General features: G+C 49.7%; 1 protein-coding gene across 4 annotated transcripts in view; it reads right to left on the bottom strand.

The window, feature by feature from the left end:
• LOC114659820 (roquin-1-like) overlaps positions 1-12,269 on the bottom strand; it is a 34,093-nt gene that overhangs the window by 8,835 nt on the left and 12,989 nt on the right. For 2 of the 4 annotated variants that reach the window (XM_051933180.1, XM_028812495.2), the window contains exons 7-12: positions 6,461-6,593; positions 5,697-5,815; positions 5,252-5,364; positions 4,663-4,935; positions 3,017-3,234; positions 600-973 (exon numbers count right to left, since the gene is read on the bottom strand). In XM_051933180.1, coding sequence (XP_051789140.1) covers positions 600-973; positions 3,017-3,234; positions 4,663-4,935; positions 5,252-5,364; positions 5,697-5,815; positions 6,461-6,593 — 1,230 coding nt within the window. The remainder of the gene's footprint in view (positions 1-599; positions 974-3,016; positions 3,235-4,662; positions 4,936-5,251; positions 5,365-5,696; positions 5,816-6,460; positions 6,594-12,269) is intronic. The other 2 variants (XM_051933179.1, XM_051933181.1) reach the window with 2 other exon arrangements.

The raw sequence follows: 12,269 nt of genomic DNA, 5'->3' as shown, positions 1-12,269 counted from the left end.
AATGCCTTACTACGGGTTCACCAAGTGGAAAGGGAGACTTCACTCCACCCGTTTGTGATAAACGCATTGGGCGGCAGAAACCAATAAGAAGAGAAATCCCCAAAACTTAAGAACGAGCAGAAGAGGGGACCACTAAAGATGAAGAAAAGGTCTGTGGCTAGGTATGCCAACGAGACAGTTATACCTGGAAAGCATGGATTCCATCTGCCAATTCCTAACAACAGGCTGGCACTGCCTAGCTGAAGCTGGGAGGGCATCATGTCTGAAGACAGGCAGGCATGCATGCAAAGTGTTGGCAGCCTTGCCCGAACAGGCACCACCAGCCTGAGGTCCTTATCGCTTTATGGGCTCCTTGGCCGCGACCCACCTGGACACCTCCCACCTCATGCGGGCCATCGGGAGCTGCCGAAATCTGCCCTGTTCTACCCTGAGTGGTGGCTTACTGGCAGGGAGGCGCCAGGCCAGTGCTGGGGTGGCGTTCTGAACCTGCAGCACCCCGACCCATCCACTGTTGCCCCCACTGTGTTATATTCTGTAACATGACTCAGGCACGCAGTGCGTTTCTCCACCGAGGCCGAACTCTCGACACGCACACCTACCCTGGGATAGGAGCGCATCTGACTCGGGTGTGGGCCAACGGGGCAGTACCCCTCTGGCGGATACCGCTCCCGGGCCTCCGAGAGATACGGCGACACGGCCGCAGGCGCCGGGACCTCCACAGGTACGGGGCTCATCCGGACGATCTCCTCCCGCTGGAAAGAGGCAGGCTGAGGAAAGGTGCGGCGCATTTCGTGGGCCGGCGAGTAAACTGGCTGGGCCATCGGGGGGTACTGGGTCGGCTGGCCGGGATACTGCCTGTCTGGGAGGTAAGGTCCAACGTAGGGGTCCGTGTACTGCATGTTCTGCTCGCTGGTCCCGCTCCTCGCATAGCGGGGCTGCACGTACTGTGAAGACGGGTATGGGTAGGGCACACCTGAAAAGAAAGGCAAACAAGAGCAGCTCAGAATCTCCTGCATGGCCCGTTCCCCACCCCGCCGCGCTGGCCGCCAAACTCGACTTCTTGGCGCAAATGACTAGGCCATGGAGGACAGTTCAGCCAGGACATCGGGGTACACCCCCCTCTTCACAAAGGATGCCCAGGGATCTTTTATCACCACAGAGAGTCAGGAGGTTGCCTGTCCCCGTCACAGCACTGGGGCGCCCCCTGCTGGCTTTGCCAACATCTCTTCCAGCAGCAAGCCAAGCTTTTCCTAGAACTGGCGGATGACGGTGGTGGCGAAGGTGTCCCAGTGTCAGTGACCTAAAATTGGGGTCTGCTCCATTTGGTCCCGATGCAAAAGCAGAATGTCGATGGCCGCAGAAAGAGCAAACATCCAAAGCTGAAGGCCAAGGTCAGTTTCTGGCCACCATGTGCAGGCCACAGAGAGGAGGAATGAGAAGGGACATTTAGGGAGCCTGCCATCCTCCGCTGCACTGACACCACCACAAAAGAGAAGCCAACACACCCACCCTGCCGCTGGCCGCCCATCACCCTGCTCTTGGAGATTCGGTGGGCCATGAGGAGCCCTCCAGGGACGTCCAGACGAGTCTTCCTCGGAGACAACTGGGCCGTACGACTCGAGGCCAAGCCAAGTGCTGCTCTCTGCTAACATTTCAGCCTTTTGTCCCTCATCGTCCACTCATGGGGTGGGTTTCAGGCGGACTGCAGTGGACATGAGAAAATGGACCCCGTGCTCAGGACACACACCGTCAAGTTAATTGGTTGTCTTTAGGATTTCTGATCGGCCACCGTGGCATCACAGACAGAAGTCGATGGCCTGATGTCAAAAAAAAACGATTTGTTCAGCGCCTGCTTCTCGGGGTTTTACAGAAAGTCATCTGTGGAGGAAGTGAGCGAAAGTCCTTCTGTGACCCGAGAGCAGCCGGCAGGCTCAGGAGAGACAAGACGGGAATGTCGGCTTCGGCACTGAAGACAGCAGAGCAACAAACGGAGAAGCGGGAACGTGACGAGTCGTCTTGGGCACGGAGAGGAGCGACGGAGGAGTGCGTGGAGTGGAAGACGGGGGGCTCTGGGGCCTCGTCCATTAAAGTCAAAGTGAATTTTCTTGTCATCAACCATTTACAAGTGTGCAGATAGACGAAAGTGCGAAGCTCAGGGTCCGCAGTGTACCGACAGGACGTGCAGATAAAAAATCAAAACACAAACAAGACAAAGAAGTAGCCGCAATATTGACGTGTAGTAAGCAATATGAACATCGATGCAGTCTAGATACAGAAATACAGTCAATAGATATGTAATATAATAAATCAATTATTAAAATGGACACTCCTCGGGTCTGTGTAAAGTACAGCAAAGGAGGAAGAGGAGGAGGACCCTTTGAAAATACTGCCTGCCTAGAGGAGTGAGCAAAGATCCACACACATTCAAAGGTGGGCTTGTGCCGTTATCTATGCCCCTGGATGCTCCACCAACTACCATGTTTATCTGGTGCCAGGTCATTCGTGAACCCCACGTACCCAGGAGGCACCATAATGCCTGCAAACCGCAGCTTTAAAGTGGGCGTGCTGAGGGGCCCTGCATCCCCCCCCCCCTAACCCCCAGGGTGCAGATCTCTGATGCCCCTCCTTGATCTAATGGTGCGCCCTCTCTCATTGCTGGGGACACTGCAAGGAGATGACTGGCACTCACAGCTCCACAGGCCTCGACGGGCCTAGCATGAGCGATGGTGGTCTCGGGTCAAATGAGGTTTCATCTCTGCTGCCACAATGGGCTCCAACTCCTGGGGCGCTACGCTGGAGTGAGTGGGCTCAGAAAAATCACCCTCAGTGTAACTGGGCCACACGTGTCATCTGTAAAGGGGAACTCTGGGAGCAGAACTCGGTTATCGCTGCGGCAGAATAGCCACATAAAGGTGAGGAGTGAAGATGGTGGGAAACTCCCCTACCAACCCAATGCCCCCCACCAACCCAACTTACCTCAGACTGAGCCTCATTATAACGACACCTTGGCACTCACCTGGCTGGTAAGGCGAGTGCTCGTAAGGGCTGGGAAGAGCGGGCGGCCGATGCTCAGGGTAGTACATCTCGGCTTGCTGGGCGTAGTGCTGAGACCCTCTGGCTACCATCTGCACCTGCTTTGACATGGCGCTGTGCTCGGGTGCGATCCGAGCTTGAGACATGCTGTGCGTGCTGATGGGGACGGCCGAGAGGGAGCCTTTGGGAAGAGGATCGAGCCTGCAAGACAGGTCATAGGACAAGTTAGTGCAAGAGACCACTGGCCCACGCCTAAGCCCACTTTAGCATTACAGAGGTCCCGCGACACCCTCTGGTCCATGTAAAGATGAAACCCGAGCGAGTCAAAGTCCAAAAACGCTGGAGCGGTGGTCCCACCAAAGCTCAATTCACAGAATTACTCCAGGAGGACCTGAGACACACACGTGAGGAAAAGGACGGACCTCCTGAACGACACACGGCGCCACTCCGCCCGACACAGAGCTACTCTTCAGACGTTCACTGGCACTCCCGAGTGCCACCCCTTAAATGGACATCGACGGGTGACTTTACGTTTGCCCCATCGTACGGAGCCCAGCCCAAGTCTGCTCCATTTCCCAGCAGCCCCTTAGTTAACCGTGTCTGAATTACACAAGATGTAAACTTCTGGCATGCCGCCGCGCATTACGAGCTCACACCCGAGCAACACAACACTTTGGCCATTTTGGTCGGGCCAGGACCTTCACCACACTTTTAAAACTCAATTCCAAGTTTGTTTAAACGTTCCCAGATGTGTCATTGGTGATCCAACCATTCAACTTCAAACCTCCCGGGGGCAAAGCCCGCTTGGCAGCACCTCGTGCGATGCAAGAATCAATAATGAACGACGCCGCTTTAGAGTCACCACATAACCCGACGTATGATGGACCGTAACTCAGACGCTTGGGCACCTCAATGTCCCGACTGATCTAAGGCTGGCACTCATCATCTCACATGACTAGGAAGGGGTAAAGATGTTAATCCACCACTGGGTACACAGCCACCCGTCCAAGACTGGAATCCTCCTTATGCCTACTGCTGCCAACTGAAGAAAGAGGACCTGGAAAATGGATGGATGTCCCCAGGGTCCAAGGGCCAAGTGTGGCTCTTTTAGGACTTGCGAGTTCAGTGGACAGAGATGAATGTCTCACTCTCTCTCCCCCTCGCCCACTCCCTCACTCTCGCTCGCCCAAGTCAAAGGTTGGCACACCCGCCACACGACAGGCCTCCAAGAACAGGGACCAGGAGTGCAGCGGGTGACACCTCAGCACCACACTGGGACAGTCGGAGGTTTTCTACGCTGGCTGGAGTGCCAATCCTGCCACCAAACCCCCAAGTAGTTTTTCCCGTAGGTTAAAAGGCTCGAGCAACGAGAAGAGATTAGCAAAAGTCGAACGGTCAGGCTGGTCAGCCTTGCGGTCATCTCTTAAGTTTCAGTGCGGCACCAAAAACAGGAATGACTGCACTGAAGCGACACTAACCTATGAAAACGACACTCAGAATTGTCAAGTTGCCCTCATTTCACCAAGCAGCTGTTCACGGCGGCTGCCCACACGCCCTTTAAAAGCTCCTCTGGTTGGGGGGACAGCAGAAACAAACAAAAAGAGTCAAGCAAAGGCGCGGGGGTCTTACGAGTCAGGTGGGGATCCCGGAGCGCTGATGCTCAGGGGCTTGAGGCCCGGTTCATAGGATGAATCTGTTCCACGAGCGATGAGCTGTGACATGCTGCTCCCAGGCGAGGGGACAATGCCATTTGTCAGGGATGGGGGCTTCCGCAGAGTGGTCTCTAAGCCGCCTTCGTCTGCCACCAGGCCAGAGCTGTTAGGCAGGCCCAAGTCAGTGAGCTGAGTGAGGGACTGGCTGAGGGTACGCCGGGCAGCGAGGCGCTTATTCATCTTCCGATATCTAAAGGACAAGAGAAACCACAGGTCAGGTGGCACCCTATGTGGACACCAGAAAAGACCCACTGCACTTCGACTGGAGTGTGGCAATGTCTGCCGTAGCCACGGAGTGCCCCAACGTTCAGGTCCGTGGACAGGCAGATTTACCACAATGCTTGACCCAAAGTCGTCTCCGCCGAACGCAGGAGTTCCACTTACAGCTGTGTGTGCGCCAGGAGAACGTCCACTAAAGTGCAGATGTCACACGTCGTAATTCAGCCAATAACTAGCCACAGATCCCCACCCTCTGTTAGGACCCACGGTAACCCAAGTGTACCTACTTTTCAAGTTCTTCCTGAGAATGTGCAAAGGTACAGCTGGCACCCCGAGGGCAGCCTCCTTTCTGCTTCATGTCGCGACACATGTAGGTCTTGTACTTGCTGTGCTGCGGAGGCTGGAGAGACACAAGGAGTAAAAAAAAAAAACAAAAAACAAAAAAGGACCCCCTCAGGTGAAGACATCACAAGAGGGCAGTGGGCACCCACAGAAGCCCCGGCCGGGGACATCTGGAGGAACAAACACAGGTCTACTAGATGCATGGCAACATCTGCCATGGCCCTGAGGAGGGTGGCACAGGCTGCCAGCCTTTCACGCCCCAGCAAATCAGTGAAGCCCTCAGACAGGACTCTCAAACTAAAGAGGAAGTGGGCTACATCGCAGACGTGGAGCCCCTGTGATGACTGCCTGCTCCTCAGTGCCAATGTGCAGAGCCACCAAATGCCTCACCTGCTGCTGGTCAGCTCCCTTCTTGCTGTGATTTTGGATGAAGTCCACCAAGCCATGGACCACCGTCTTCACCGCCACCAGCCCCTTTTCCAGTTGCTCCCACAGAGGTGGAGGTGCATCTGGCAGGAAAGCAGAACACTGAGTATAAATTACAGGAGACCCCCGAAGAGCAGGAAGTGGAGACAAAACCTCTCCGAAACATTAAAGCTTGCGCACGCGGCCCCCGGGAGCCAACTGGCTCAGCTGTGAACGCTTCTGTGGGGCTGACCGAGGGGCCGAGAACACAAGTTTGGGGTCACGTGTTTGACAGAAGTGGACGCCATCAGGACGCCACTAAATTGATGTGACAATACAGCCGAGGGTAACGGCTGGCATTTCGTTATTCACGTTCAGCAGGGCAGGGTCCACACCCTCGGCTCTTCCTTCGCCAGTCACATACCCCTGCTGTCCCGTTCACTTCTTGGCCATCTTGTGCCGTTTGTCTTGCAGAATGAAGGCCACAATTCTTGACCATCATCGCTGCTGGACCATGCCAGACTTCCCCATAGTAAGGGATGGTGGGCTTGACGCAACATCCACACTTCATTCCCATTTCTCCCGAGGTGTCTCGTCTCGCACCAGCCCTGACAAAGCTCTTTCTTACAGATTGGAACTTTTCGGAAGCTCTCCAGGGACACCTGGGTTTCGGGGGCTGGCAGCAGGGGTTGGCCCATCTGCCCGCATAAAGAGAGTCCCAACACCAAGAAGAATAAAGGCAAGCTTACCAGGACTGGGGTCGATGTTTGCCAGCAGCTCGAGGTGAGGTCTTAGGCGGTTGAGGTTTGCAGGGTCTCCAGTCCGCTGCAGCGCGATGGTCAACTCCTGGACACTTTGGGCAAAAGAAGCTGGCGTCTGCAACTTAACAAGAACAATTTCTGGTAAGACGAGTCTCCCTCCAAAAAGCTGGGGCAGCCCTTGGCACCACAAGCAGCGCCGAGTCAACATCCCCCAGCCCTTCACGGGAGGTCAGACGAGGGTGGTCTTCTCTCAGGCCAGTCTTTTATTGTTACATTACAAGAGAAGGGCCTCAAAGGCATGCAGGGGCAACCGCCCCAATGTGGCCTGCAATGTGACAATCGCAAGGCTGCTTGTGACACCAGCGCAAGGTAAAGCAAGAAAACCCAAAATGGTGCAAAAGGACATCAAAGCCCACGGGGATTTCCTCACGAGGTCTGCTGGCTGCATCGGCGTAACGTTTGTGATGGGGGGGACGTACGACCTAAAATGTAACCAATACGGCGGGACCCGAGGCCGCTTCACTCCATCCTGGCACTGCATGTCGATTGGCACAATGTGTGACGTACGGTGTACGTGTGACAGTCGGGAATCCAGGACAGCCACCAAGACAGCAAGTCCCTTTGGAAGACCACCAGACCTCAGGGGTGAAATAGATGCTGAGCTCAGCAGAACACCGGCCTGCATGGGTGAAAGGGGCACTCCAACCCTCGGAGCCCCTGAAAACGGGGGGGACCAAAATGGGAAACGCCTGGAATTGAAGCTGAACGTCGACACTTCAGTCACATCTCGAGTGCGTTGGTTCAAATCCACAGTGGTGGCACACGGAGCCCAAATTGAAGCCCGACTGTACGTCCCACACCCTCCTGCCTGTAACGTACTGCACAGGGGGACATGGGAATACTGCCATCACTGACACACCCCACAGAACTGGCACTGCCCCGCTTCTGTCTGTAAAGGGGGGCCCACGGCGTTTTAGAGGTGTAATTTGAATTGCCACAATCGTGTCTTTGGATGGGCTAACCAATCTCTCTCTCATTCTTCCTAGGGCACGAAGCGGAAGCAGAAGTAGACAATGGCCAACAGTGCGATGAATCGCGTTGCCGTTGTCGTAGAAGAACTCCAGGCACTCGACGAACAGATTCTGAAACTCCTGTCCAGATGAAGATACCTTAGAGATCTGAAGGCTCGGCTGCTGGATAAACCGTCCTCGCTATCTGTAATCAGCGTATCATCAACCCCGCGTTGTGCCGCTCAAGTGAACTTCACCCTCGCACCTCGTAGGAGTGACACCGATGATGACCTCAGCGTATTTCAGCTATGCAAGCGGGGGTTCAAGGCCAGAACACCTCCATCGGCACAGGCGAGTATCGTAACGCAGAACCGGTTCTACCCTCTAAGCGTCCCCAGTTCACCTTCAGCTCCTGGTGATGTAATAGTGGTAGGTGATTCTATTGTTAGAAACCTCAATATCGCATGCCCTAATAGAAAATCGTTTGTTTCTTGTTTTCCCGGTGCTCGTGTCCGAGATGTGAGGAGACGTGCGCCAGCAATTTACGAGAAGCACAAGAAGAGGGCAGTTGGAGCAATTATTTGGCATGCCGACGTAAACGATATAAGGCACCGACAATCGGAAATCCTCAAGGCTGACTTCACAGCATTAATTAAAGACACAGAGGACCCCATCGGCAAAGATCTTCATTTCGGGTCCACTCCCTCTCGTCAGACGATCAAACGAGTACTACAGTCGTCTGCTAGGATTAAACAACTGGCTGCAGGGCTTCTGCAAGAATCAAGACATCGGTTTCATCAACAACTGGGACCTCTTTTGGGAAAGGCCGCGTTTCTTCACGAGAGATGGCCTGCATCCGAACAGTTTTGGTGCCCGGGTCCTCTCCGAAAACATATTTAAGGTAATTCGTTTATCTTGACTATCTATCTCTGCTCTTAACCCCTTCCGAAATGCTACTGCTGTGCTAGGACATGATAATTGTTTAATAAAATCTTCCGTAAAAGTGCACAACATTAATATTGTAATAACCAATCTCAATGCACGTAGAAAATCTAGGCAATACGGCATAAACACCAATAATTTAATTAAAATTACTACTTTAGATGAACAATGTATTAAAACTATAAAAACAGATCATAGATTAAACAAAAAATACACGCAGAATGGCACTAACAAAAATAACTTAGTTCCTGTTCCAAATATCAATAATGCACATAGTATTCATCTCTGCCCCTCCGAAACATTAAATATGGCACTATTAAATGTTAGAGCTTTAACTAACAAGACGTTATCAACGATCTTAGTGCAATAAAATCTATTTTTTTATCACTAATAAGTGAAACGTGGCTTAGCTCAGATGGCGCAGCTGTTTTAATCGAATCTGCGCCTCCGGATTACAGTTTTACTCGTGCTGATCGCCAAGGAAAGAGAGGCGGTGGTTTGGCAAACATTTACTAAAGCAGGTTAAAATGTAAAGATGTCAGTTTTGGTAAATTCAAGTCTTTTGAGTATCTCGCCGTTGTTATCCATGGAAATTCTCACGTTCTAGTATTATCCGTGTATAGACCTCCAAAATTCAACGTGTCTTTCTTTGAGGAATTCTCTGACTTAATGTCAATTTTAATTACAAACTATGACACACTCTTAATAGTCGGCGACTTTAAATTTTCATATAGATAATCAATGTGACCAGAAAGTAAAAGAATTTATGAACCTCCTGGACTCTTTTGATTTGAGACAGCTCGTTAATCAGCCTACACATAAAGCAGGTCATACGTTAGACTTAGTAATTACTAAAGGACTAAAAGTTGATATAAAGCAGGTCATTGATACGGGTCTATCAGACCATTTTCTTCTACTCTTTAATATAGAAATAATGATAGAAAACACTCATGAGAAGCATATTGTTAAACGCTTCCTTGACTCCTCAGCAGCTTTAAAACTTTCAAACATTCTAACCAATCAGTCCATTTATAGTGCCGACTATAATAGCGAGGAGAATGTAAATAGTAAGGTGGAAAGATTTAATACTAAAGTGAGGGCTGCTGTTGACTTAGTCGCACCTGAAAAGACAGTTAAAAAATCTTCTAGCATTGTTATACCATGGAAGACCCAAAGAGTGTCTGATTTAAAGAGAACATGCCGTAGAGCTGAGCGTAAATGGAGGAAAACTAAACTAACTATTGACTATGAAATATTAAAAGTTAAAATAACAGAATACAATAACACAGTCCATCTTGAGAGGCGCTGCTATTTCTCTAAGATTATAAATCACAATGCTAGTAATCCCAGAGTCTTATTCTCTACGATTGATCGTCTGTTAAACCAGGTAACTCAAAGGAATGCCTCCTAAGTACTTCCAATAAAACCTGTGAGGCTATTGCTGTATTTTTCAATCAAAAAATTAATGATATTAGAAATAACATAGTATATCTCCCCAACACTAAGGATCCTCCTAAACCCCAGTACTCCGTTATAAACAAATTAAATTCTTTCACTAGGATAGATTTACCTGATTTACATAAAATAATTTCTCATCTGAAACCCTCCACCTGTGCCCTTGACCCAATACCAACAAGTCTTTTTTTAAGAAGTATCAGGCGTGCTAATTGATAATGTTCTTGACATAGTAAACTCGTCATTAGATACGGGGGTCTTCCCAGACTGTCTTAAGACTGCGGTAGTTAAACACCTAATTAAGAAAAATAATCTCGACCCCTCTGCTCTTGAAAATTATAGACCCATCTCTAACCTGCCTTTCTTAAGTAAAATTCTAGAGAAGGCAGTCATTATACAGTTAAATGAGCACCTCAATAAACCTGCTATTTTTGATAAATTTCAGTCAGGTTTTAGAACAAATCACAGCACAGAAACTGCACTCGTTAAAGTAGTCAATGACTTGCGGGTAAATGCAGACAGAGGCCATTTATCTGTTCTCATCCTCTTAGATCTGAGTGCTGCATTTGACACCACTGATCACAATATTCTTAGAAATCACCTTAGTCAATGGGTGGGCCTCTCTGGCAGCGTCTTAAATTGGTTTGAACCCTACCTGGCAGGGAGAAAATTCTTTGTTAGTTGTGCTAATTACAACTCAAAGACCCCTGATATCCTATATGGTGGTCCGCAAGGCTCTATCCTAGGTCCACTGCTCTTCTCAATCTACATGCTTCCATTAGGTCAGATTATCTCAGGGCACAACGTGAGCTACCACAGCTATGCTGATGACACACAGCTGTATTTATCAATTGCACCCGATGACCCCGATTCTCTTGATTCACTAACACAATGTCTAACTTGTATTTCAGAATGGATGAATAGTAACTTTCTCAAGCTAAATAAAGAGAAAACTGAAATCTTAGTGATTGTCAATAATGGATACAATGAAGCTATTAGAAATAAACTGGATGCATTAGGATTAAAAGTCAAAATGGAGGTAAAAAGCTTAGGGGTAACTTGACTGTAATCTGAATTTTAAATCGCATATTAATCAGATCGGGCGGCACGGTGGCGCAGTGGGTAGCACTGCTGCCTCGCAGTTGGGAGACCTGGGGACCTGGGTTCGCCTCCTGGGTCCTCCCTGCGTGGAGTTTGCATGTTCTCCCCGTGTCTGCGTGGGTTTCCTCCCACAGTCCAAAGACATGCAGGTTAGGTGGATTGGCGATTCTAAATTGGCCCTAGTGTGTGCTTGGTGTGTGGGTGTGTTTGTGTGTGTCCTGCGGTGGGTTGGCACCCTGCCCAGGATTGGTTCCCTGCCTTGTGCCCTGTGTTGGCTGGGATTGGCTCCAGCAGACCCCCGTGACCCTGTGTTCGGATTCAGCGGGTTGGATAATGGATGGATGGATATTAATCAGATCACTAGGACGGCATTTTTTCACTTAAGAAACATAGCAAAAGTTAGACCTCTTATATCATCGACAGATGCAGAGAAATTAGTTCACATGTTTGTTTTCAGTGGACTAGATTACTGTAACGCACTCCTCTCAGGACTACCCAAAAAAGACATAAATCAATTACAACTAGTGCAGAATGCAGCTGCTAGAATCCTAACCAGGAAAAGAAAATCTGAGCACATCTCTCCAGTTTTAATGTCACTACACTGGTTACCTGTGTCATTCAGGATTGACTTTAAAATGCTGCTTATGGTTTATAAAGCCTGAAATAATCTTGCTCCATCTTATATATTGGAATGTCTGACATCTTATATTCCAAATCGCAACCTCAGATCCTCAACTGAGTGTCTCCTTAGAATTCCTAGAGCAAAACTTCAAAGAAGTGGTGAGGCGGGCAGCCATCTGCTGTTATGCACCTCAAATCTGGAATAGCCTGCCAGTAGGAATTCGCCAGGCTGATACAGTGGAGCACTTTAAAAAACTGCTGAAAACACATTACTGTAACATGGCCTTCTCATAACTTCACTGTAATTTAATCGTGATACTCTGTATATCCAATTCATTATAATAACTATTCATGGTGGCTCTAAAATCTGTACTAACCCCTACTCTCTCTTCTGTTTCCTTTTCCGGTGTCCTTTTGGTGGTGGCACATCTACTCTAAGTACCATGATGTTCCAACAATGATGGATGGATTAAAAGCCGGAAGTCTGTATGACCATCAGCATCAAGTGACTCCGTGAGAACCCGAACTACCAAGAGGACTATTTCATTTATGTTAGGTAGAATGCCCAGAGGGGACTCGGTGGTCTCGTGACCTCAGAACCCCTGCAGATTTTATTTTTTTCTCCAGCTTTCCGGAGTTTTTTTTTTTTAATTTTTTCTGTCCACCCT

This window comes from Erpetoichthys calabaricus, chromosome 10, assembly GCF_900747795.2.
Source record: "Erpetoichthys calabaricus chromosome 10, fErpCal1.3, whole genome shotgun sequence".
Taxonomy (NCBI): domain Eukaryota; kingdom Metazoa; phylum Chordata; class Cladistia; order Polypteriformes; family Polypteridae; genus Erpetoichthys; species Erpetoichthys calabaricus.
The sequence above is the reverse complement of the archived record's forward strand: the minus strand, read 5'-3'. Positions and strand labels throughout refer to the sequence as shown.